Source organism: Coregonus lavaretus (genome assembly GCF_964263955.1).
Source record: "Coregonus lavaretus genome assembly, chromosome: 28".
Taxonomy (NCBI): domain Eukaryota; kingdom Metazoa; phylum Chordata; class Actinopteri; order Salmoniformes; family Salmonidae; genus Coregonus; species Coregonus lavaretus.
Window position 1 is genome coordinate 23605488 of NC_140015.1, and position 27747 is coordinate 23633234.

The following is a 27747-nucleotide window of genomic DNA, read 5'->3' on the forward strand; positions in this document are numbered from 1 at the left end:
GGGCTTTGTGATTGCCACTCCAATACCTTGACTTTGTTGTCCTTAAGCCATTTTGCCACAACTTTGGAAGTATGCTTGGGGTCATTGTCCATTTGGAAGACCCATTTGCAACCAAGCTTTAACTTCCTGACTGATGTCTTGAGATGTTGCTTCAATATATCCACATAATTTTCCTTCCTCATGATGCCTTCTATTTTGTGAAGTGTACCAGTCCCTCCTGCAGCAAAGCACCCCCACAGCATGATGCTGCCACCCCCGTGCTTCATATATATATATATATATATATATATATATAAATAAAAACATGGGGGATTGGAAGTGATGCAGACAATTACATTGATGGAAGTTACAATCTATATGCAATATTAAGCTGATCTACCCCCTAAAACAAATAAAAATAAATAAAAAATACTACTCATCTATATGTGACAACTTCACTAAATTAATTTGTTTGGATGCAACTTTTAAAGGTGTAGTTTAATAGGAGAAACTTTGTATGAGTTGTTCTTCACAATTTGTTGCTGGAAAACAACAGGCCAATACCATGGAGCATGATTGACATTGCTTTACTTTTAAATGCAAAATCAAAGACCATGTTAATTACATGTGCTATACACAAAGCAATGGTAATGACAGGGAAAAATAGATATGCTTCATTCACAAGCGATGAAGGCAGCCAGTTCAGCCAAATGAAAAACTCTTATTTTACAGTGTATCCCTCATGCAAGTTTGTCATGTAATTAATTTAAATAAAGCAAACTCAGATTTGTTTCAGTAAAATAACAGTAATTTGATTTCCACTAATCTCTGGTGTAACCCAAAGCTATGGTCAGGGTCTTAGTTTGTTTTGAGTCTCTTACTTCCCACGTCCTGTGTTGGGTCCTCTGGCTCTCGTTTGGAACCTTTTCCCGTCTTGCCTGCATTGGGTGTTCTCTGCTCTTCGTTGCTTTCAGCAATGACTCCTTTCATCTGTTTAAGCTCCCTCCTCCCTCTCCTCTCCTCCATCTCTCCGATCTCCTCGGCAAACAGGGCTTTGAGGGGCGGGATAAGTCTGGGGAGGATTCTAAAGTCTCCAAACCGGATCTGAGGAGAGACGGGGAAGAGAGATCACCAGGGCTGCCTAAAAACGGTCCCTCACTCACTCAAAGTGGGTCTTTCAAAATACCCAGCCTCCTCTGAGGCAGCTGGAGATGTATCTCTGATGGGAGTCTAACACATTCTGAATGTTACCTTAAAATGGTACATCTAGATTTAAATTGAAGTTGTCCGAGGCATCTTATCCGAGAGTATTCTACCTGGACTAGGGGCACTGGTCTGCTCATATTGTAGTGAATAATGGTCCTAATTCACTCTGAGGTTACACATATCCAGTGGAAAAGTACATTTCAGATGTACAGAACCTGCATAATCATTTCAATGTTGCTATGCATAACAAGTGGACTAAAGTACATAATTCAACACTCACTTACCCTCATGTGGTCAAAAGATATCCCCACTCTGTCGTTGAAGTCCTCACTGAAGAGGGGGATCTTGGCATAGCGCTGGCTGAAGTGGTTCAGCATGATGAACTCGGCATTCATCTTCATGCCAATACCGATGGCCTGGGAGGTGGTACTGTCATTTTGGGAGGCAAGCAGAGAAGCATGATACTACTCTGCTACTATTTTAACAGTGATTACCAGACTTAACCCCATGGTAAACTATACAGAGTTCGTTCAGTTCAATAGTTCAGCTCAATGACTTTCTCTAAAGTCATTATTTCAAGTCGTTTTCAATGCGAGAGGGAGCTCTTTAACCAAAGTCACTGAAATTCCAGCTAGAAGGCAGAAGCGCCCATTGCCTCCAATACAGAGTTCCAAAAATCAATGCCAATCTCAGAGAAGAATGCAGCCAGTTACAATGCCCTCTAAAAATGACTGGCTTTTCAAGAGCTCATTGAGTTTCTTTGTCAGTTGAAAAATGGCACTTGTCTATTTCTGTTTACCTCCTTCAATGCATGTCATATTTCCACACTTCGGGCTGGATTCAATCCATTTCACAGAAGATATGCATTATATCTCGATTGAAATTTAAAGGCAATATCTCCATGTTCGCGGAGACTGCATTCATGGTAAACGCTGCATATGTCGGCTGAATTGGAAATTACCTTTACATTTTTTACGCAGATCTTCCGCGATACGGATTGAATCCAGCCCAAGAAAGCTAGTTTCCTAATAGAATAACACCTCTGAAGAGAAGCACCGTACTAGATCCATCTACTAACCTATGTCTCTTCTCCACAGCCTCGTCCTCCAATCCGTCTTCCAACGTGGCTTCATGAATAAGTAAAGTTGCATTCTTTCCTTTGAAAACACAATGACAAACATGAATCACACAACTGCTGCATGGCGCAGCACTTCCAGCCTCTCTTCCTCTCCCAGAGGAAATCAATCACACAGCTCTGTGTAATAAACCATCAGCCAGCCCTGTTTGTCTGGCACACCCAGGCCTCTATAATGAACAGGCATGGGATATACCCCGGCTCTCTCTGGGAGGCTTCAACTGGATCATATCAAGTCGAACAATTTAAAAAGAGTCAATGAAGTGGGAGACCTTGTGATTCATAGCGAACTTTGGAACCGATCGATAGCATTAAGAAATATCTGGTAAATGCTGCCAGACAGCTAGTGTGGAATACAGCATGGATGACAGGTTCAGATCAGACTGGCTACTGTAGATGTCTAGTCCATTAACACTGATCTATATGTATATCATACCACCATCAACTGTGTAGAAGTTATAGAATACACTCTGGGTCCAAAATTCCAGCATGGTTCTGTGGAATGCACGTAACGGCAAATCAAATGGCATTTGTGAGTATTTACCATTTGATCCGGACGTCACAAGTGTGGTTCACAGAGTGTGTAAATCTTTTCACATCACACAAATTCTGGGAGCTGTACAAACATCACAATTGGGGTCGAGAACTGTTGGTACTGACCCATATGTGCGAGGGCATCGCAGGGCATTGTGTCCCCAGAGAAGACCAGCTGCCAGCCAGACTGGTGAGTGATGCTGCAGGCAAAGGCATTCTTACAGTGACGCACCGGACAAGTCTGGAACTATAAGAGAAACAGAATATACAGTATGTATTTAAACTTTGATGATAGCCTCAATAAACAGTCATTGAACCTAATAAGAGTGTTTTGAGTCTTATTGAACCACGAAGCAGCCTGTTCAAGTCTCTACATACCTTTTCTAAATCAGATTTCTTCAGCAGTGCTTGGATGAATGACTTGGTTTTGAACTTGGACACCTCAGCCCCCTCACACATGACTTTGCTAGGGACAATGCTGTAACATAGTAAAGAATACATCAATATTAGAGACGATGGACATCATATCAGGTCTGAAAGCATCAATTCAATAGAGTAAGACGTGTCTTTCCTGACATACTTGACATGGCTGAGGATCTCCTCACAGTGGTCATGGTACTGGTTGAGCCAGGTCATCATCTGGACAGGGGCTACCAGATAGATGGGGCTGAAGGCTTTCCCAAGAGTTGTCTGAACAGTAAAGAGATAAGGACATATATTCCATTTTGCATGACTCATCTTAAAATCTGAAAAAGGGAAACTCTTTACTGACCAAGGCTCTCTCCCTTTGAAACAGCAAACTCAACAATCCCTGGAAAATAAAGTGAAATTATTTTTAAATTCTTTGGAAATAAAATGTATGCCAGAATATATGCTATAACTCTATAATAAACATATATTTCTGGGAAAAATAACCCTTACTGTGTGATGGTCCGCGTGCATGTGAGAGATGAAGACTGTTGAGATCTTTGCAAGAGTCTCGTCCACACTGTCCCCATAGTGTCGGCACAGCTGGCCAAAGGTGCCCTCTCCACAGTCCAGCAGCACTGACTGAGTGGCACTGAAGGAGATGGGATATATCATAAACACAGAGAGACAGACAGACAGTTATACTGGCTACCTCACACAGAAATATCTTTAAGGGAATTATTTTATTTTTATATGAGCCTAACTGAGGGCCATTACCTAATGTTGACCAAGTTGCCACTGACATTCCTGATCTTCATTGGAAGAGCCGATCCAGTTCCTAAAAAGACCACCTCTGGGTATTTTTCTGCCCGCCCTGCAAGAAACAACACATTATCATACTGTACAACATCATTTTTCTATGCCACTGAAATTTGAGATGTAAAACTATGATACTCTATAAGACAAAAATACTACAGGAAACTAAACTCAGTTACTTTTTTAAATGCCCAGTGTGAAATGTTTGCAACTCCACTCAAGAGGAGTAAAGAGAAATCGATGGAGCTTTGTTGGACTGAGCCTTGTAACATCTCCTCCTGGGCTTCTAGCCTGACCTGTCCCAGAGCAGGGCTCACCAGACAGCACTGCAGCATCAGTCGCACGGAACCGCTTGCACTCCTCCACTTCTTGGAGGAAGTTAGGGGCCTCCGCAGCCTCTTTCACAAACTCTTCAGTGTCACAAGAGGGGATTGCATCTCTAATGAATAAGAACAGTAGAACACACACACCACTCATCACATACTGCTGAGAGGGGCAGGGACGCTCTCATTTGACTTTGACTGTTTTGGCATTTACAAGATCAGAGAAGAAACAGTAAGCCATGCTTGAAAGTAGTGTTTCATCTGAAATGGTTTTCTTTGACAAAGCAGCCCTTTGTAAGTGCAGACTAATGTCTGATAAATTGTGGCCTGAAGGACAGACTCACCTTTGCCATTCAATCTTGGGTCTGAGTTGGAACTTCAGCAGACACTCGGCTCTGACATTGGGGACATGCAGGGCAGCCTGGGTCTCCTTGAGAAGAACAACAACAGTCAGAAGTTTTACAAAAACAAGAGTAGAAACAGATTAGCACAACACAATGCAAGCTACAAAAGGTTTCCAAATGAACACGCTTATCTCTGTGTAGCAGCAGGTTACAATGGTGAATAATTAAAGTTCTAGCCTTACCTTTGTTTTATAGTGCTTGAGCTCTGGAAATATCTCTGGATGAATCAGATTGAGCTGAGTCTGAATCTTGTGGCTCCTAACGTTGTGAACAGTGCAAACTTGTTCATTCAGGATCAGGTGCTCAGTGGTGGATGGAAACCTAAAATACAAAACCAAACATGTAGAAAGACCAACATAAAACACAGAGAGAAGACAATAGCAGAATATGGAATATGTAAACAGTCTGAAACTGAGTATTACATATGGCTGATTTTGTACCTTTCCATCCATTGCTTGTATTCATCTGTTTTCAGCACAGACTCTGGGGTCATGTGGACCACTAAGGCAGCAGGGTCCTCTGTTCCTCCACTTTGGTATCTGCAGATGAGACAAATAACTCAGAACTTAACTAACTACTATCTCCTAAAGAAGGCCTGAGGAGTAATAACGCAGGATGCAGAAGCAGACTGACACATTTGGCCAACTTCGCTCAGGCCATTACCTGCTCAGCTGCTGATTGATGCAGATTGGTTGAACAAACTCCTCAGAGGGACACTCCACAACAATGAAGGCTGGTCCTGGATCAGTGGGAGTGCACACCTCTTCAGGATGGATCTGTAGGACAACCATCAGGATATCTTCAGACAACAAGATGAAATGTATCTAACATTTACAATAGCTAATCCAAAATTCCAGAGCCCTAACAATCAACCAAATATATTTGAAGTACCTCTCTTCCTTCGTAGGTCACACTTTTCCCATCCTTCAGAGCTGCAATGAGAGGACCAATAGCTGCAGTGCCTCTGTGGAGAAAGTGAATGAAAAAAATAATTATCGGCACAAGTTTGTTGAGCAGGCAAAACTGAATTTGTATTGAAATATCAACTTACACTGGTAATCCAAGGTCTTTTGCTTGAGCAACCAAGAAATTCCCCTTCTTAGGATGAAGCTGCAAGTCAAGGATAAAATGTGACAAAATGCAATCATTCAGTATGTCACGGAGACAATGAGATTGTGTTTCTTACCTTACAAATGAATGCCACAACTAAAGACGGATCCCTTGTTGCTCTTGCTTTTCCACCTGAGAGGAAAATGCAATGTGAGAAATGGTTCTCTTTGGAGCTCAACATCCTTGAACTTGGGCAGCGATGCCCCTGATAGCGCTGCATGCTCCTTTAGTCTCGTGGGTCATCCTTCCCAATCTCTTCCCGTTGACTTGACTATTGGAAGTCTGTATAACTTTAGTATTGAATTTTGCGTTTGAACAGGAGCGCTGGCTGGGTTAACACCTGCATTTGATTGGCTCAGAGTATAAATTATATTTTCATTTAGGAGAGGCATTTCCTTGTGTTTATTTTTTATTTTTCCTTGTTTGTTCGTCCATATCTCTTTTCCTACTGTGTCGTACAAAGTTTTAGCAGCCTATGGGGCGTTACTGTTTTGTATTTTATGCTAGCTAGCTTTTTGCAAGTCAGAAACACAACCTGTTTGGAGCTCCATCCTTGCGAAATACTTGATTGGTTTGATAAGTGTCACTAGTTTCCATCTAGACTCCACCGTACTTCACCCCTTTTTATCGTCTTCATGAGAACTTCCTCAGGCTTTATAACAGTCAGAGCGTGAGAAGCCTGGGCTTCCGAGCCTACATGCTCCTAGTCTTACCTGGGCTGGTTGCTCTCTCCCTCCTGCTGTCTGTGCTGGTGTCCTCAGAGTCATCTGGCCGCCACAGCTCCCTCCTCTGGGGACTACTGGAGGGGCTGCTCCTCCCTGAGTTAGGGGAGCACTTTGGCCCGTCCTCTCTGAGCTGGGCTGGTACAATTGGTGTTAAGAGAGTGTCAACTACCAACTCTTCAGCATGAGAACACAAATATTCACTATTTTACCCGTCATAAACTAATATGCTTTAAGATAAAGAGTATGAGTAACAGTCAATTACTCAATGATTTTTTTTTAAATACAAAGGGGTTTTCTAGTACTCACCAAATATTGGTATTTGACTAACTGTCATTGTGTCATCTGTGTATTGTTTCTCAGTGTATGGTCGAACAGCTAGCTTGATTTCTTCCAGTGGTCCAGAAAATACTCTGATGGCATTCACATATTTCTCCTAGATCAAGAGGAGGCAATGACATATTAGACTCAGGATACCACAAAAACAATTGACTTATTACAGACAATATTTTATACTGCTACAATGTCCACTCACCAGTTGTGGTGGTCCAGAGAGAACAACCTCAGGGACACCAGTGTCTTTCAGTGTCAATATCATCCCTAAACCAGAGAGTACACAGTTTACCACACCTAAGGACATACGCGGAGACATAGGCTAATCATGCAATAAGCTTTGACCTATGTATATCTACAGTCATGTGAAAAAGTAAGTACACCCCCTGGAAAGTGGCCTTTTATTTTGTACATATTTGGACAGATGGATATTTAATCTTCACTTCAACACTATTGACAGATAAAGGTAACCTAATTTAACAAATGACACTGAAAGATTATACTTTGCAATCATTTATTCATCAAAAATCAACAGAAATGCAATTTCATAGTGCAGAAAAAATAAGTACACCCCTAGCTTCAATTGACCCCAATAAATAACTAGTAGCCGTTTCTTGTAACTGTCTATCAGTCTCTTACATCGACTGGGAGGAGGAATTTTTGCCCACTCTTCTTTACAGTACTGCTTCAACTGTGTCATGTTCGAGGGCTTTCTTGCATGCACAGCCCGCTTCAAGTCCCCCCACTGCATTTTGACAGGATTGAGATCTGGGCTTTGACTCTGCCATTCCATAACCCTCCATTTCTTATTTTTGAGCCATTCTGTTGAAGCTTTGCTTGTGTGTTTTGGATCATTGTCCTGTTGCAAGATCCATGTTCAGTTTAGCTTCAGCTTTTTGACAGATGGCCTCACATTCTCCTCAAGAATTCTCTGGTACAATATTGAATTCATGGTTGACTCAATAATGGCAAATTGGCTAGGCACTGAGGCTTTACGGTTGGTATGAGGTTCTTCTGTTCAAAGGCAGTGTTTCGTTTTAGCCAAACATGGTGTCTGGCATTGCGGCCAAACAACTCTACCTTTGACTCATCTGTCCAGAGCACATTGTTCCAGTAGTTTTGGTCTTTACCCAGGTGTTGTCTGGCAAACGTCAGTCGTGTCTTGATATTCTTTTTTGAGAGCAGAGGCTTCTTCCTTCCTGACCTTCCATGTAGGCCAAGTTTGTGCAGTCTCTTTCTGACAGTTGACTCATGCACTTCGACATTGATTGTGGCAAGAGTGGCCTGTAGACCCATTGATGTTACCCTGGTTCATAGAGACTTCTGTGAGCATCTTTCAGTCGGCTCTTGGGCTGATTTTGGAGGGACAACCTGTCCTAGGTAGATTGCCAGTGGTCTGGAATTTTCTCCATTTGTAGATGATCCGTCGGACAGTGGAATGATGTACTTCGAATTGCTTGGAATTGGATTTGTAACCCCTCCCAGACTCATGGGCATCAATAATATTTCTTCTGAGGGCCTCGAATAGGCCTTTTGATCTTGGCATGATGTTTTACCACACACCCATATGGTTAAGGCCAAACCAGACCAAGTTTCTAATCTTTATGGAAGGCTGGACCCTCCCAGGTTACTCTCTAATGATTTGCACCTGCTTTGGTGTACCTGATTCTAATTTTAGCCATTTTATGTGATGGTAGGGGTGTACTAACTTTTTCTGCATAAGGAAATTGAAATGTAAAAAAAAAAATGGAGTGGATGTGTTGACTCATGCAGTGTAAAATAACTTGATTTGTTAAATTGGGTTACCTTTATCAATGAATGTGGTTGGAATTTAGCTCAAATATCTGTGTCCAAATATGTAAAAAATAAAAATAAAGACCACTTTCCATGGTGTACTTACTTTTTCACATGACTGTACATGGAGACATCGGCTAATAAGCTTTGATCTATGTCTATTATCTATGCACAGTTGTTTCCAGGTTGACAGATGACTGACTTGATGTAAAGTGGATAGAATAACAAGCAACTTACCTGATAGACCACCAACATTCTCCCAACTCATTCTAGTGAGGAAAATATTGTCCAAGCGAGCAGCTTTTAACCTGACAAGAGGAACATTGTTGAGATTTATTGAGCTGAGACTGAATGATGGATTTTAGTGGAACATTGACAGGAGGCAATTCAACTTACTTGTGCTCTTGCATCAGCCTCTGTGTTCCCTCACCACAGTTGAATAGGTACCTTCCAGAGAGGAAAAAGGGTAAACAAATATGCTGCAGCCAAGTGCCTTTCTGATACCCACTATACAAATATATTTGGCAACGTTACAACAAATTGTCAGACACTCATGTTCTCAGGTTTAGTTACCTATTGAACTCAGAGAAGACATAAAGTGATGCGCCATTATCTCGGCTCCCTGCCCCGACGACCTGCGCGTAGACAGTGGCTGGTCCATGCACATCCACTCCACGTTTCCTCTGTTCTCTAGACTTCACATGTCGCAATGTTTCTTTGGGTACTCTGGGTTTCTTTGGTCCCCAATTTTGGTTGTCTGTTGTGTTCGTAGACATTGTCCGCAGAAACTGGAAAATAGTCCGGGGAAAACGATGTTCACTGCATGCGATGCTTTGTAGGCGACCCGTAGATGTGTGTCTCACAAATAGCCACCCAATAAACTTACAGTGTAGAGACACTTTTGTCATACTAAACATTCGGTTTAATGGAAACTAGTTCTGCTCGTCGTACAAGACAGCACACTTATCAATAATCATTGCATAATATTTATGAAAATATAATTGTACCTATCAGCACACGTATCATTGAAATATAAACATTCAGTCAGGACTTCAGAGGTTGAGACATGTGATTTGACGCTCAACTGTGTTTCTTCCGGCGTAGAATGATGACGTCTTCATCACACTCTCGATCATTGGTGTGTTAACTCATGTGGGAGGTCTCACTGTTCTTATGCATTGATATGCAATATAGCAATAAAACAACCAATAAATAAACTGGAGCATTTTTGATAAAAGCAAATAATATCTGACAATGTTCCCTTCAGTAATATAACAGAGCTTATCAATAGCCTCATATGTAGCAGGCCAGGTAGCCCTATAAATTGTATGGCAAATTCATGATGTTAATACTAAACATTTACATCTGGATAGTTATATATATATATATATATATATATATATATATAATTAATTTAAAATACAATATCCAAATGTAAATGTTCATTATTGATTTCATGAATTTGGAGTCGTATTTCTAGGGCTACAGACTCTTCACGCTGGCTTGTGAAAAGAGAGGGACACCATTTTGGGCTATTTGTCTTATTTGACCATTTATCCTGCTAGCTCGTACCCCATGACCCCTGAAATAAGCTATTAATTAATGCAATATTGACATTGCTATTTCTTTGCATATCAATCTTTTTCATATTTAAATGTTTCTTCATATTGTGCTTTCAGACTTACAGGCCATCACTTTCCCTTATTGTGCAGCAATTATCCTGACCTGAAGGAATGGACTAAATCATTGATTACAAAAGCGATAGAGCAAACTAGTAAATAAGGTCTTACATAATGTGTTTCAAAATGCTCCATTGCCACTTGCCAGAGTTACTCTGCATGAACACTAATAAGGCAAATCCCTGTACATGTTTTATTTGTTGGATAGTTCTTACATTTTTCTGTGACACCAAGCTCAAAATGTACACTCTTATTTTCAGATAGATGAAAGATAAAATAAAAAATGTGATACATCATTAAAATTAAATCATCATCCTTATATTTCATAAGCTTATTTTAATATCCTCAGGTCATTAAAGATTTTACACATTCTGCCCAGCAAGATATTCTAATTGTAATGTTCTACAGTAAAACTGCAAACATTTGAATGCATGTTGTATGCAATGATATCCAGCCAATTTAATAATAAATAAATAGTTTACTACTGTACCAGTATTTTACCAGCAGTCAACTAAGTTTCCATTATATCCAGTAATCCCCCCCAAAAAAGTGAACTACACTGTGTATGAAACCTCTAGATTCTGTGTACATTGTGAATATTATAGGAGTCAATCAATCACAGTCAGAACACCGTTCAGGTGCAATGCATTTAAGAAACAAATACTGGCATATCAGCTGAAATCATTAGGGGCCGGTCAGGTGCATTAGAACGGTAGCAACATCCAGCTGTAATCAGAACAGTAGGCAATTTCATTACAGATAAATGTGTGGCTCTATACAGGGATACAAGATGGCATTATGAATAATTACAGATCAACAGCACCATACATACATACAGCTTAGCTTTTAAAGAGAAAGTGTTGCATATGCCATGGCTGAGAGAGCCAGTGAGTGTGTTTGTTTGTGTGGATGCTTGCCTTCCTACATCAGAATGGATTAACCTGAGCTCACATAGATGCAGAGTAACTAAATGTCTCTCAAAGCACAATTATTTATTTCTCTCTTTTTATTTATATATCAGCACAAAGACCATTGCTCAGTGACGGCAGCACCCTCACAACATTGGATGGAGGCCACATGATCCTGTCCATCAATGCTGTTACCTTTTAAATTGCTTTACACCCTAAGAAGCAATGTTTCATTTAAGATACCAAACACAATGCTTAAAGTCACATACATGGAAGAGGTGGGAAGATTCACAAAGAGCATGATTCCAGTATCTCCAAATCATATATTCCACATGTGATTAAACACTATAAATACATTTCCAGATTTTAAATCACCGTACTGTATCCACATTAGAGATGACGTCTCACATCGAGATGAACCAAGACCATGGTATATTCATTCAGTTACTAGTGTACTTACATGTAAGTGTGTTTGTGTAGGAGAGATAGAGAAGTGTGTGAATGTTGATATCATACAGACGTGACTGAACACCAGTCTTAGTACACGTGGTGTTTTAGTTTGTCCATTTCCTGTCTTAGTTTAACACTGCAGTATGGGATGAAGAAAATCTTTAGGCCATTGTTTTGTTGTTGTTGTTCCAGGCTTCCGTTTCTACTTGTTCTACAGTCAGTCGACGTACATGGGGGAGCTGGGAGAAGTAGGCATCTGATCCAGGATTCTGCAGACGTAACTGGCAACATCCACTGAGCGCTCCTCATACATCAGTATGAAAGCATGTTTCTGTATTGAAGAGACAGAAACAGAAGGAGCATGTTTTAACATGTAATAATATGTAGAGGTGATAAGTATATCTCTGCATGTAATACAATTACATTAATTAATATTTAGTCATTTAGCAGACGCTCGTATGCATACATTTTCATACCTTCCCCCCGTACCGTGGGAATTGAACCTAGAACTGCAAGTGCCATTCTCTACCAACTGAGTCACACAGGATGTACATACTTACCAGAAGCTCTTTGTACTTTGGCCTTTTTGACTCATCCTTTGTAAGGCTAAAGGGGGGAAAGCGAATAAATAATTACAATTCTGCTCTGCAATACACTAAACTACATCATGGTTCTCTTTGAGACGCTTAAAACTGAGACATTACATGTTTTGTCCACCAGGGGGACATCAAATCCAGAGGATGTCTCATGCAAAAAATGCAGAGGTATTACCTTGTGTAATTCACCATATTTTTGTTATTTGTTGGTGAATACTGCAAAAGCATGCAGTAGTTTACATTGACAATATTGCTCTGCAGTGATTCAATGTACTTCAACTTATATTATATCACCATGAAAATAACATTGAAGCAGTGCCAGCAGAAGCTGTCTCTTTGTCCTTTACCACAGATTGACAAAGTTGATGAATTTGGGGGAGAACTGCCTGTCTTCTGAGTTGGTAAGCTGTGGAGGTTCTCCCTTCACCACCTGTGTCAACTGGTCAAACACACTGTTCCACTTTGGGTAGGGAAACCGTCCGGTCGCCAGCTCATACTGCAAAAAAAACACAAAGACAACATGGTGAGTCTACAGTTACTTTGAAAGATTTACAATATTACAAAAACACTTTAAGAAGAATATACTATCTTGTGGTTTTAACATTCAGTGTATCTTCAAATAGCTTTTTGAATGTTAAAGACAAAGTGGACAAGAGGGTTGAGGACCCACCAGTGTGATCCCCAAACTCCATACGTCTGATCGGACGTCATAGCCTTGTCTGGAGGCACTGGGGTCTATTCTCTCAGGCTGTGGACGAGACATGGAAAACATTTTACAATTCATCATAGTGATATCATATATGGGCCTTTAAAGAGAAAAACTAAAATTAAGTACAAATAAAATAATGTTCAAAATAGACAACTTGGCAAAACAATCCAAATGGAGACTTGTGAGACACTCAAGTGTGTATACAGTATACAGTCCTCACCATATGCATTTGGACAGTGAAGCTCATCTTATTTTGGCTCTATACTCCAGTATTTTGGATTTGAATCAAATTATGACTATGAAGCGAGGGTATAAAATAACAGCATATATGAGTGTATTTTCATACGTATCTGTTTTATCCTTTAGAAATAAAAGCACTTTATGTATCTACTTCCCCCATTTGAAGAAATCACAAGTATTTGGACAAATTCACAGTAATCTAAAAAGGTTCGTTTTTGGTTCCATTTCATTTTCACACAATAACTGCATCAAGCTTGTAACTTTATAAACGCTTTGGATGCATTTGCAGTTTGTTTTGGTTGTGTTTTAACTTTTAGGTCAGGTCTTGTTCAATTGTAAGTGAATGGTGAATAGTAGTGATGGGAAACCAAGGCTTTCTGAAGGCTTCGGTGCCCTCACCAAATTGTGCCGAAAAACTGTTCATTACTCAGAGCTTCATTATCTGTTCACAATGTTCATTAGTGACATCTGCTGGTCTGCAATAAATAGCAGTGTGATTATCAGATAATATTTATTTCTCCACTGTTTTCATCAAAATTCTGTGCCACAACGGTAAATCGTTGGATTTAGTAGCCTATGATCAGTTGGAATACCAGGTTCACATCTTACATCATACTTCCCTTTATTGCCCTTCAAGTTTACAATTTTTCAAAAACGGAATCTATGGCATTATTTGGGATGCTTAAGACAGAAACTTATATTATACAAAATAAAACAAATTATTTGAACAACAGTGCAGAAAGTGTGATTTCACATAAAATAATTTTCTAAATAGTGTCTTCAATGGTATTCGGGAGACTCATGGGCGGCGCACAATTGGCCCAGCGTCGTCCAGGGTAGGGGAGGGAATGGCCGGCAGGGATGTAGCTCAGTTGATAGAGCATGGCGTTTGCAACGCCAGGGTTGTGGGTTCAATTCCCACGGGGGGCCAGTATAAAAAAATATGTATTCACTAACTGTAAGTCGCTCTGGATAAGAGCGTCTGCTAAATGACTAAAATGTAAAATGTAAATGTATTCGACCTCATACCCTCCCGTCACTGTATGTTCCATATTTCCCTACTCTACCTCCTAAGCTACTTTAAGGTGAAACTACATGTACAAAACTACAGTTGGAAGTACGATGTACAGTAGAAGTCGGTGTTTGAAAGCAGCTTAGATTTGAAGAAAGCACCGGAACCCAGTGGGATCTCGCATTTTGCGACACACGGTTTGAAAAAGCACATGATCAAACGATGTTCGGACATCATGGATGACATACTTCTCGCATCCGCACACTGCTTCGAAGTTAGCTGCTTAGCGATTTGCCTCGGAGCTCCGGTATCAAACCTAAACATCACTAGTGAATAGATTCACTGTCCAAATACATATGGTGAGGACTGTATTATTGAGTGCATTAATTATCATAGGCACTCAATTCTGTCTATTCAACAGAATACAACATACACATAAGGGCTGACCCCATTTAGTCAACTGGTCGATTGTTTAGTTGATAGGCTGTTGGTCGACCAAGATGTTTTTAGTAGCGCAGTCGCAAATACGTATTTATTTATTTTATGGCACACCTGTATGATTTGCGCCTGTCTGAGTGGACTAATCCATTGAGGAGGACGCGGGGCTGACACGGTCCTAGAAGAATCCCCGGGGAGTGTGGCTACGATCAGAGAGGAAGAGAGGCCCAACTCGGCGGAAAATCTGTCTCCCGCCAGCAGGTGCGTTTTTTTTGTACCTTGTCAGTATATCCATAATCTTTAGTAAGATGCACAAGGCACGTCTCTCTCCAGAATGCGCGCCCTCCTACCATTTCGTGCGTGTTCATTGTTTCATAACTTAATTGTGTGAATTGTTTGCCCTTTAATTATTAGTGTCTATCAATTCCCCATTACACATCACCAGTAGTAGCCTACATTTACCATTAATTCCCATAATGTCGAATCTACTATGTTTGGTTAGGGTAATTTCTGTTAATGTATTCAATATATTATTATAATTATAGTTGTTTACCATTCTCATTGTCAGAGTGGACACGTTTGCAGAGCTCACCACCTATGCTACACACGCAGAATCCACCAAGGCCAGCAGCAGCGGGAGGAGGGTCGGGAACAGGTTTTGTTCTTCTGGTTAGGCCATCTTGATCACTGGCTCCCTCTAGTCATTTGTGTGTCTTAATTATTTAATCAAACTGTGCTTAAAGCACCAGACAAGCTCAGTACATATAGTTGATTTTAATCAAACAAATTTAGTCCAATAGAATGGTCGAAATAAAATACTAATCTTGGTCGACTGATCTTTTTTAGTCTGGGACAGCCCTACTGAAAACCCTGTCCATGTCCTCATTGCCTGGTTCTACATGCCTTACATACTAACCACCTCAGCCAGTTACTTCATGTATGACCTCACCTCCAGACATAAACAAGACAAGGCAATGCAGTGGTTCCAAACAGTGCCAAGGTCATCAGCAGCAGACTTCTACCAGCCATGCTGCTGAGTGGAGGGAGCACCTCCTCTCCTCTGGCCCATTCATTCATGCACCAGAATTAGATGATGATGTCACCCACACAGCAGTGGGACAGACTGCTCTGACTGCTGCACTGATGTGTTTTATGGCATAGTGGCTACAGCACCAGCTCACATCTGCCAAGACTGAAAAACATCTGGCTGCCCAGCTCTCACCTAGGACACAGTTCACAGCTCCTCAGACCTGTTATTAACTCAAAACAACCCAGCTACTCAGACCTACTACACTGAGTGCACAAAATATTAAGAACACCTGCTCTTTCCATGAGACTGACCAGGTGAAAGCAATGATCCCTTATTGATGTCACTTGTTAAATCCACTTCAATCAGTGTAGATGAAGGGGAGGAGACAGGTTAAAGAAGGATTTTAAAGCCTTGAGACAATTGAGACATGGATTGTGTATGTGTGCCATTCAAAGGGTGAATGGGAAAAACAAAATATTTAAGTGTCTTTGAACGGGGTATGGTAGTAGGTGGCAGGCGCGCCGGTTTGTGTCAAGAATTGCAACGCTGCTGGGTTTTTCACGCTCAACAGTTAACAGTGTGTATCAAGAATGGTCCACCACCCAAAGGTCATCCAGCCAACTTGACAACTGTGAGAAGCATTGGAGTCAACATGGGCAAACCCAGCATCCCTGTGGAACGCTTTTGACACCTTGTAGAGTACATGCCATGACAAATTGAGGCTGTTATGAGGGCAAAAGGTGGGGGGGTGCAACTCAATATTAGGAAGGTGTTCTTAATGTTTTGTACACTCAGTGTATATTATCAACTCAAAACAACATCGGTGCAGATTTAATTTGGATGTGTAATTGCTTTCAATTATGTAAAGTATTTCCTAATTTAAAAAACTGAACTGCTGATTTAAGAGACAGTTTGCTTTGGTACATAATGGTAGTAGCAACAGTAAGCTGACTACAGTGTATTAGTGAGCATATTCCAATATAATAAATATTCCAGACATGTGGCCACTTGCCAGCTAAATGAACTAAATCATAACAACCAGAGAGGAACAGAGCCAGACTGTCACCTAAACCACATACCATGAACCAAATCAAGCCTACTTAATTGTAGTGTAGTACATAATATTCTATTGAAGTGAAATCAATCCCTCTCTAATACCTAGACCAAACAGAGACAAAAATTGTGCTAAAGCAATTAGCAATGGGGTGGCCAAGAAGCACCCAGCAGGGCTGCCATTTTTCTATTGGAAACAGGAAACTGGAGCCATGTGGCTTGGATTCCTGCACTGTGAGCTCACAGCTGTGGGAGCACCAACCCAAACTGCTTTATTCTGACAGACATGAATGAAGTAACCCAGCCCTTCCTTGGCCTTCCGGTAGACACGTGGCAGAGGTGTGCCAAATTTAGAATGGAAACTGGAGGGGCCGGGGCTCCCTTCTCCCATCAGCAATACCCCCGCCCCCGGCAGAAAATAAACCCTGTGATGACGACACGATGAGCTCATTCCACTAGATGACTTCAACTATGTCACACACACACACGGCATGAGGTTACTCTGCAGCTAGTCCAGAATAGGAACGAGACAACAAGCACAGATATCAGTAGCGACCATAATTATATCACTAACAATGCCACTATCAACAATAGGGAAATGGGAATCAGAGAGGTGCGGGGGCTGCCTTAAATTGAGTCCACGTCATCGGCGCCCGGGGAGCAGTTGTTGTTGGGGGTTAACTGCCTTGCTCAAGGGCAGAATGACAGATTTTTCCACCTTGCCGGCTCGGGAATTCGAACCAGCGACCTTTCGGTTACTGGCCCAACACTCTTAACTGCTAGACTACCTGCCTCCCCTCAATAACAGTAGTGTTGTCTCCTTACAACTGGCGATCACCACCAACAGTTACTCTAAGTACGAAAACAATTGAATGCTAATTATGTACTGGATGGTGTGAAAGTGAAATGTATTCTTAGAAAGAGCCTTAGTTGTACATCTTGCACATGTCTTTCAGCCATTAATGAAATTGCACCGAAATCCCCATATATCACTTACTGCCATGTATGGTCTGCACCCTGCATCTCTGGTTTTGGCGATGGAGTCCACCAGCTGGCCACTGATGCCAAAATCACAAAGCTTAATGTTGCCATTCCTGTCCAGGAGGATGTTGGATGGCTTGATGTCTGAGAGGAGAAACGTATAGAAGAGATAACAAAGCTAGGCTAAGAGTTCTGGATAAAGGAAGTGCCACTTCTGTTGTGGTACAGTAAATAGAGCATTGTGAGGTAATAACGGAAATACACATCTCAAATGAGGAAGTAAAGAACAAGGCCTCCATTCTGGAGTCGTCTTACCTCTGTGAATTATTTTCAAGTATTCTTTTAAGTGGTTAAGTGCTTTCACAGTCTGTAATGAAAACACATAGCAACTAAATTAATACATAGAAATATGTACCATTCCTGTCAAATCTGTGTAAATTAGGTAAGGAGATAATGCATAAACTTACAGCTAATGTTATTTTGCCTAATATTTCCTCTGGAATCACATCATCTAAAGCACAATATACATATTTGTAGAATTTGTCGAACGAGGTAGACATAAGTTCCATACATATCCAACAGTCCCCCTGAAAAAGAAAAGAATCACAAGACATAACATACCCACGTGAAGACAATAAACTGCTTATTGCTAACTACACAGAACGACTGATTTACATCCAATGCATTTACTGTATAGAGAAATCAAATCGACAAAACAAAGAAGTGAAAAACTTGCACGGTCACCTCTCTGAAAAGAGCCCCGTAAAACTGGACTATGTAGAGACAGTCACTACTCCTCATGACCACATCCAGGTCCATCAGCAGCTGCTTCTGTTCTTTCTCATCAACCGTTGACCTAATCCTCTGTGGGAGACACACATGGCAATCAGATGCATGTTGCTTTCAATTGTGACCATGGTTGGAAGTCACAGGAGGTTGGTGGCACCTTAATTGGGGAGGACGGGCACATGGTAATGGTTGGGGTGGAATAAGTGGAAAGGTATCAACAACATCAAACACATGGTTTCCATTTACTCTGTTCCAGCCATTATTACGAGCCTTCCTCCCCTCAAAAGCCTTCACTGTTGGAAGTTTACCATGAGCAACATGTTACAATATCCTGCAATTGGAGTCAGTTACCCTTTGGTGATTATGACGATTACTCAGTGTTCATTTCACAATATAGCCTTTAGTAGTGATGAGCCGGTATAAATCTTGCCCTGAACACTTCCTGTAGTTTAGTCAATAAGAGGTCAGTGAGGGCAGTCACCTTGACAGCCATTATCTGGTTGCTGGGCTTGTGCACCATCTTGTTGACAGAGCCGTAAGCGCCCCGCCCAATCTCCCCCAGGTCCTTGAGGTCCTCAGCCGTGAAGTCACAATCACCGCCGGCGGTCTTCAACTTCCCTGACGACTCAATACTATGCGTCCGCAGCCTCTCTCTGGCCACAGAAATAGGTGGGAGACAGATAAGAAACACAATCTTTGCTAGTTGAGCTAATTTCACCTCAATCATATACTGAACAAAAATGTTACCGCAACATGCAACAATTTCAAAGATTTTGCTGAGTTACAGTTCATGTGAGTCTCCCGAGTGGCGCAGTGGTCTAAGGCACTGCATCGCAGTGCTAGCTGTGCCACTAGAGATCCTGGTTCGAATCCAGGCTCTGTCGTAGCCGGCCGCGAACGGGAGACCCATGGGGCGGCGCACAATTGGCCCAGCGTCGTCCAGGGTAGGGGAGGGAATGGCCGGCAGGGATGTAAAGCATGGCGTTTGCAACGCCAGGGTTGTGGGTTCGATTCCCACGGGGGGCCAGTATGAAAAAATAATAATGTATGCACTCACTAACTGTAAGTCGCTCTGGATAAGAGCGTCTGCTAAATGACTAAAAAATAAAAATAAAAATGTAAGGAAAATCAGTCAATTGAAATAAATAAATTAGGCCCTAATCTATGGATTCCCATGACTGGGCAGAGCCAGGCCCACCCACTGAGTAGCCAGGCCCACCCAATCACAATGAGTTTTTCCCCACAAAAGGGCTTTATTACAGACAGAAATACTCCTCATTTCAGCTCATGAAACATGGGACCAACACTTTACATGTTGCGTTTATATTTTTGTTCAGTATATCTAATACTGCACCTGAAAAAGGATGGTTAGCTGGCATCCGTTTGATCAGTTTGCATTATCCAGCATCAGTCATTTGCTTGTCCAGGGTAACTTAGCAGGCTCATGTTTTATTTATCATCTAATTACACGGCAAAGACACAGGGCTTATTCATATTCACTACAATGGTGTTGCCCAAACAGGTACTTGAGGCTACATTCAGTTACTCTCTGTTTTCCATGAGCAGGTGGAGATAGAAATACAACAGCAAATCATTCCAACCTCACTTAGCCTGTCTTTGACAGATTGCCTGGGTACCTATACAGTACTGAATGTTACATTGACAATGTGTGGCTTTTGGAGATGAAGAGTCTCAGCAGACTGTAGACTAGAGGGCAGAGTCATAACAATTCATTATGCAGGAGTTTGCATTGTGGCTAATGCAAATTCCGCTTCATGTACATCTTGTACATCTTCAGAAAACCACATCCATTGCAAAGTTTGGAGGTCAACTTACATGTGCGGGTTCTGGAATGGGGGTCCTGCTGTATTCAGAGTGAATCTGGTTGTTGGTTTGATCGGGGGATTGGCAAAATTTAACTTCAGTGCTTTGCGTTTACCTGATCGGGAAGAGGCAGATATTATGTCAGATTGCACACAAGACATCTATGGCAGGGGTAGAGCCAGACAAGGACCAGAAAACAACACCAACACACTCAAAAACAACATGAAAACAAATAGATATCATACCACAGAATGAGAGACCATTAAAGCAATGGGGAGACAGGTAAATGTATCAAGATTATTCAAGTAAATTTACTGAAGTCATGCAATCCAAATCTAGGGACGAAGCCTGTAAGAGTAATGACCTGCTTCTTACCAAAGGCATCCCTCTTTATATTTCTCTGCGAGAATATAGATTTCTTCTATAGATACTGAGTTTGGGATTTTAGCTGATACTACCTATACTGAACTATATGGGATAGTCAACAAAACAATCGGGTCTTGACCGAATTCAAATGAATCACAAGTAGATCTAATAACAGGTACTCAATCAAACCATGTTTATGCTAAGCCTCAGTGGCCAGGAACAGAAATCCCCTGGAGGTATTTTTACAAGGCATGTCCTGGTTATACATGTGACTCATTGCAGATGGTAGGTATAATTTGACCGGTTCACTGGAGTTGATGCAGAGGCATACACTTCTCAGTAGACACCTGCTCTAAACCATAGCCTAGTACTAGCTCACATCCCATACCATGGCTATTCAGGATGGAGGCTTACCTACAATCCAACACTCACCTATCATGTTTTAGTAGATTTTGCTTGGTAATTTAAGCAATAATGAGGGAGTAGGTGAGAATTTCAATTAACCAGACAATTTCTTGCTTCGTTTTTTTATTTCAACTAGGCTACTACCCAGAGTCAGACTGTGAAACAGGACAACATTGTGTAATGAGATTCTGACTCAACAAAAGCATGGATCTGACAGAACTGGATCTTTGATAATACAAAATGTGACTTGTGGCTCTAAACCATACATAAGAGTAAAACAGCCTACACTGCAGTCTGAAAAATCTATCTTGCCAGAGGAGAAGGAGCTTCCCAAGGAAAACTGTTCCGAGTTCACCTTGAAATGAAGGATGCATTCTGTTCTCTCCATCCAAAACACCACACGAATGTGTTTACTCAAACTCCAATAAAATGGCATACGCCACTGGAAATTATACTAGTGTCTCCATGTCTCAATGGGCAAGTGTTTGTTTAAGAACAGCTCATGCCAAAAATCACTGGCGTGTTCAAAAACAAAACTGGTTTGAAAAACAATGTGACAAAACCACAAGCATTACTAGCTAGTTTTGCTTGTTAGTAGCAAGCTGACTAAAAGTGCTAAAACTAAAAATGTAGAGCTTCCATTACAATGTTTATTAAAAACACAAAAGCAAAAGGACTACACTTCTGTCAAGATAAAATAAAGTTCCAGCATAGTGCTATTTTGTGTAGAAGGTCATCGGTTCAGGCCGAACCGAACAGTGGTGAAGACCAGTTGAAAGCCAAAGTGTGAATCTATACACACCAATGCTAATGGCAGCTCTTAGCCCTAGGCTTGTGTCGATGATGGATGATCCGAATATGGATTGGAACGTCTTGGTAAATGAAAATGATGAAACTAAATTGTTTGGTGATAACTAATAGTAAGATAAAACATATAGGATGGTTACCGCCAACTATTGTTTTTTTGGAAACAACTGAAAACTGAAATCAATACGACTCACAGTTGGACAAGTCTCATTTACTTGCTTTGCATCACTAAAATATTATGACCAAGTGTCTTAAAACACAGACCAACACAAGCTGCACTCTTTAACTCAGCTAGGATAATCAATGTTTAGCCTCAACTATTAGCCTAAACTGTCAAAACCGGCACAAACCTACTAGACCCCAACAACACTTCACTTGGATTAGTTGAGAAAAGAGGACAGACTCCCCCATATCAGACCGTCAGGTGGAAACAAAGGGTTGAGAACTGTTGGTACTGTAGCAAAAGAGGTTTGGCTTACTTGGGGGAGCTCCAGACAGGTTTATCTGAAACCCTAGAGGTGAGAAGAGAACATATCTTTTTCATATTTCACCTTTTTTAGGCTACTGTTTGACCGACTTAATATATTCATTTGGATAAACAAAAAACAACAAAGTTCTATTAAGAAACCTGGTGAACAAATACTGTTCTTCTCAGCTTCGGTTTTTAGACCAGGCAACGATGCAGCACTGTTTCCCAACACCCGTCACCACCTTGACTGACAACTATTTTAAGTCTCAATCAACTTGATTTTGCTAAATGAGGCTTAATTCCTGGAAAAGTCTACGAATCACAGTTTGATACCAAGGGTGGACAACAACTACACACACTAAAACATGACCAACTAGGCCAATTGAATAAATATTTTATCTAGGCCTAACCTACATGCAATACTTAACTAAAGAATTAGGCTACTTATCAGATGTTATCAGCTGAAATGGCAGCAGCCTTGTTATCAATATCGCATGTTAAGAGTTAATAATCATAAATGTACTTAGTTTGAAGATGTAAAAGCTCCTTTGCGTAAGCCCCCCCAAATGATGCAATTTGAACAGACAACTGGCTGAATAGTCCCTGGTGCTAACTACCTCACTTGCACTTGTCTTATCTACAGTGGGGGAAAAAAGTATTTAGTCAGCCACCAATTGTGCAAGTTCTCCCACTTAAAAAGATGAGAGAGGCCTGTAATTTTCATCATAGGTACACGTCAACTATGACAGACAAAATTAGGGAAAAAAATCCAGAAAATCACATTGTAGGATTTTTAATGAATTTATTTGCAAATTATGGTGGAAAATAAGTATTTGGTCAATAACAAAAGTTTCTCAATACTTTGTTATATACCCTTTGTTGGCAATGACACAGGTCAAACGTTTTCTGTAAGTCTTCACAAGGTTTTCACACACTGTTGCTGGTATTTTGGCCCATTCCTCCATGCAGATCTCCTCTAGAGCAGTGATGTTTTGGGGCTGTCGCTGGGCAACACGGACTTTCAACTCCCTCCAAAGATTTTCTATGGGGTTGAGATCTGGAGACTGGCTAGGCCACTCCAGGACCTTGAAATGCTTCTTACGAAGCCACTCCTTCGTTGCCCGGGCGGTGTGTTTGGGATCATTGTCATGCTGAAAGACCCAGCAACGTTTCATCTTCAATGCCCTTGTTGATGGAAGGAGGTTTTCACTCAAAATCACACGATACAAGGCCCCATTCATTCTTTCCTTTACACGGATCAGTCGTCCTGGTCACTTTGCAGAAAAACAGCCCCAAAGCATGATGTTTCCACCCCCATGCTTCACAGTAGGTATGGTGTTCTTTGGATGCAACTCAGCATTCTTTGTCCTCCAAACACGATGAGTTGAGTTTTTACCAAAAAGTTATATTTTGGTTTCATCTGACCATATGACATTCTCCCAATCCTCTTCTGGATCATCCAAATGCACTCTAGCAAACTTCAGACGGGCCTGGACATGTACTGGCTTAAGCAGGGGGAAACGTCTGGCACTGCAGGATTTGAGTCCCTGGCGGCGTAGTGTGTTACTGATGGTAGGCTTTGTTACTTTGGTCCCAGCTCTCTGCAGGTCATTCACTAGGTCCCCCCGTGTGGTTCTGGGATTTTTGCTCACCGTTCTTGTGATCATTTTGACCCCACGGGGTGAGATCTTGCGTGGAGCCCCAGATCGAGGGAAATTATCAGTGGTCTTGTATGTCTTCCATTTCCTAATAATTGCTCCCACAGTTGATTTCTTCAAACCAAGCTGCTTACCTATTGCAGATTCAGTCTTCCCAGCCTGGTGCAGGTCTACAATTTTGTTTCTGGTGTCCTTTGACAGCTCTTTGGTCTTGGCCATAGTGGAGTTTGGAGTGTGACTGTTTGAGGTTGTGGACAGGTGTCTTTTATACTGATAACAAGTTCAAACAGGTGCCATTAATACAGGTAACGAGTGGAGGACACAGGAGCCTCTTAAAGAAGAAGTTACAGGTCTGTGAGAGCCAGAAATCTTGCTTGTTTGTAGGTGACCAAATACTTATTTTCCACCATAATTTGCAAATAAATTCATTAAAAATCCTACAATGTGATTTTCTGGATTTTTTCTCCTCAATTTGTCTGTCATAGTTGATGTGTACCTATGATGAAAATTACATGCCTCTCATCTTTTTAAGTGGGAGAACTTGCACAATTGGTGGCTGACTAAATACTTTTTTCCCCCACTGTATGCTTTAGGCTATAATGGTACATTCCACAGACCCAATTGCATTCATGTTGTATGCACTTTTACAAGAGAAACCAACCAATAACTGAAAAGTTAAAAACATATTTATTACTACAATCTGGAAGGTCGTGTTCTGTTATACTTTTAAAGAAACTGCCAAATGTAACACTGCACTTTGAAATGTCTGTGTAAACAAGTGTGGCTATGGCCTCATGACAGACTAAAATTATTTTCTGCTGAGTGAACTACTGAACTTTTATAACTTGCCCTCGCATCAGTGAACTGGTAAACAGGGGGGGGGGGGGGGGGGGGGGTAATGCATCTACATGCACACACATATAGCCAGAAACAACCACGAGAACTTTGGTATGACTTGGCCTAGATCAGTTAGATTCAGTGGAGCTAATCGTGGTAGACCTATAAAAATAACAACCTACAAATGGAGAAATAAAAATAGAGGGGTGCGAGAGAAAATTAAATGCATCCACAAAATGTTCCTGGCAGGGAGAGACAATGACAATTGAATAAATTATTTTTGGGACAGCTCACCGTCGATCAGCATCAAGTCAGGAGGGTTATGGGAAGTTAGTAGCATTATGGAAAGGGAAGAAAAATATCACAAATGTAATTTCAATACTTTGACACTGACAGAAGAGGACCATAACAGATGTTTCTTTCATGTATTACCTGGATTCAGAGTGGCATGCAAAAGTATAGAACCAGATCCAAAAGTAACTAACGACCTATGACAGTTATTGGTAAAGCATCAACAAAAATGTATATATATTATCTTTATAAAATCTGTAATATTGACAGTAACGTTAGCTACCTGTTTCACTCTGACATCTCCAGCAGGTGTTGGATTCTGTAAATTAAAATAAAATATTGTTTGTAAAAACATAGCTAGCTAATTATGCATTGGGTGGAAATTGAACAGATTTCTGCTGGTGGATGTATTTGAAATGTAAGAGATGCTCAGGCACAAGTTTCACTGAGCTAACATTACTGTAGCTGCCTGGCCTAGGAAACTTCGGGATTTTGGTAATGAAGCCATGTATCTACTTCCCCAGAGTCAGATCAACTCATGGATACAATTTGTAAATGTATGTCCCTGCATCCAATGATAACTAGCGTTAGTCCCCTGTAGCTCAGTTGGTAGAGCATGGCGCTTGCAACGCCAGGGTTGTGGGGGGGCAGTATGAAAATGTATGCACTCACTGTATGTCGCTCTGGATAAGAGCGTCTGCTAAATGACTAAAATGTAAAATGTTAGCGCAATGACTGGAATTCTATGCGGTAACTGCTACAGTAGCATGCTAGTAGATACCATGAATTTCCTGTCATTGCGACCAACGCTAGTTAGCATTGCCTCGCGAAACTACCTCAACTTCCTTCAATTTCATACTGGATGCAGAGACAAAAATGGTATTCATGAGTTGATCTGACTCTGGGGAAGTAGATAAAGGGATTGATCCTAAGTATCCCTTTAACAGTGAACTACATGAACAGTCTGGAGGGGGGAAAAAACCTCCCAACATGATCTTGTTTTTAGAACTGCAACATATTATAGCTAGCTAATATTAGTTAGTTAGAGGTAACCTGGCTTTACATTGAAAGACAGTAAGCAACACATGACCACATCCAGATCAATCATGACAAGCCTTCCTATATTCTAGCTCGTTATTTAAGAAGGCCAGTTAGCAATGCCGCTTGTTAGCCAACCTTAGCTCGCTAGTTAGGTAACGTTAGCTAACAACTATGCACTAGCTAACATACGGTAGCTATGTGGCTAGTTAACGTTGTTTTGGTGTTACTTATTTCAACAACAACAAAATCAGAACCCGTTATTTGATTAGAAGACAATGTTTTGGGTGTGGGGGCAACTGATTTTGACGGTAGCTAGTTAACTGTAGACACCAAGCTAGTTAACTGACTTGTAGTAGTGTGTGAATAAAACTGAAGCAAGTTATCTGTTAGTTAGTAGAGAGCTAGCTAGCCAATATAGCTAGCTAGTTAGTAAGCATAGTCATTAGGTTGCTCCCGTTAACACCACTCACAAAAAAAGATCTAGCACTAACGTTAGCTAACAAGCTGGTATTTTACAATCCTTACCTTGCATACTGCTCATTGTTGTTATGTGTTGCGATTGGGATTGATGTTGATGTGTGCCTGTAGATCCTGCGTTATTGCTGTTGTGGCTGGTAGATGTTGTGTTGTTGGGGCTGGAAGTCGCCATTGTTATGTGTTTGAATTCCATCAGCAGCACTAGGCTGCAATGCAGAGAGCAACTTCACCCGTACCAAACTAGACTAGAGAATAATCAAACTGGCTAGACTCCTTCGACTCAAAGGCGCGTGGTGGATGTAGAGCGCTACCGAACAAGACTGTAACTACCAACAGGCAGCAAGAAATTGGGACAGTGTTTGACAGTCCAGTAACCACCTTTCCATTACACACCTAGAGTCGAGACCAAAGATGGTGGATAAATGAAGACCGTCCAGTCTGGCACTTTACCATTGAGAAAAAAAAGGTAAGTTCCGGCTTACTTAACTGGGTGTGTCATAGACACCAATGCAATAGCAGCTTGGTCTGGTCTACTTAGTTTCATTGAACCAGAAAAAAAACAGACAAAACAGCAAGTGGGGTGTCTCGCTTCCTCTTCAGTCTCTGGTAAAGACTCAGTCAGCTGACCAAATGTCACTTGCGAACGTGAACACCCACAGTTTCCACCGCGAAGCTGCTGCGTGTGTGTGTGGACGGAGTTCGAGGAACACAAATCTAGGCTCAGATTACCATACCGCCAGTTTTAACCTAAAGCACTAGGGGAAGACAAATATCTGATCGTGTATCAGTGGGTTGGGGCGATTTCTAGCCTAATTGTATTAGGCTATAAATGACCATACAGTAAACAGTAATATGACAGATTAAAATCAGTTTACGTACCTTAAAGTAGTGTGTAATACTGTCCATAGTTTATTTTATTTTAA

At 41.2% G+C, this 27747-nt stretch overlaps 2 protein-coding genes across 5 annotated transcripts; both read right to left on the bottom strand.

Moving 5' to 3' along the window:
* Nucleotides 1–550: 550 nt before the first annotated feature.
* Nucleotides 551–9846, bottom strand: LOC311103690 (zinc phosphodiesterase ELAC protein 2-like). 2 transcript variants are annotated; one of them, XM_084145306.1, is made up of 23 exons: nt 9338–9846; nt 9161–9211; nt 9002–9072; nt 7173–7237; nt 6947–7073; nt 6629–6775; nt 5992–6047; nt 5857–5915; nt 5697–5769; nt 5469–5581; nt 5246–5344; nt 4988–5126; nt 4746–4831; nt 4396–4517; nt 4040–4136; nt 3776–3914; nt 3627–3665; nt 3435–3544; nt 3233–3332; nt 2981–3101; nt 2264–2342; nt 1470–1614; nt 551–1083 (listed from the first exon to the last, which is right to left on the bottom strand). In XM_084145306.1, exons 1-23 carry the CDS (start codon nt 9679–9681, stop codon nt 838–840), a joined length of 2628 nt encoding a protein of 875 aa, XP_084001432.1. In that variant the 5' UTR covers nt 9682–9846; the 3' UTR covers nt 551–837. The 2 variants fall into 2 exon arrangements, with proteins under 2 accessions (XP_084001432.1, XP_084001431.1); XM_084145305.1 differs by having other exon boundaries at nt 740–1083; nt 4375–4517; nt 9338–9726.
* Nucleotides 9847–10622: 776 nt separating this feature from the next.
* Nucleotides 10623–27231, bottom strand: LOC311103940 (dual specificity mitogen-activated protein kinase kinase 4-like). 3 transcript variants are annotated; one of them, XM_084145572.1, is made up of 13 exons: nt 26873–27231; nt 25590–25625; nt 22531–22563; nt 20486–20588; nt 19131–19302; nt 18605–18724; nt 18328–18447; nt 18176–18227; nt 17877–18004; nt 13068–13145; nt 12745–12893; nt 12362–12407; nt 10623–12132 (listed from the first exon to the last, which is right to left on the bottom strand). In XM_084145572.1, the coding sequence occupies exons 1-13, from the start codon at nt 27015–27017 to the stop codon at nt 12019–12021; spliced, it is 1296 nt and encodes a 431-aa protein (XP_084001698.1). In that variant the 5' UTR covers nt 27018–27231; the 3' UTR covers nt 10623–12018. The 3 variants fall into 3 exon arrangements, with proteins under 3 accessions (XP_084001698.1, XP_084001699.1, XP_084001700.1); XM_084145573.1 differs by lacking the exon at nt 22531–22563; XM_084145574.1 differs by lacking the exons at nt 22531–22563; nt 25590–25625 and having other exon boundaries at nt 26873–27111.
* Between the last annotated feature and the right edge of the window lie 516 nt (nt 27232–27747).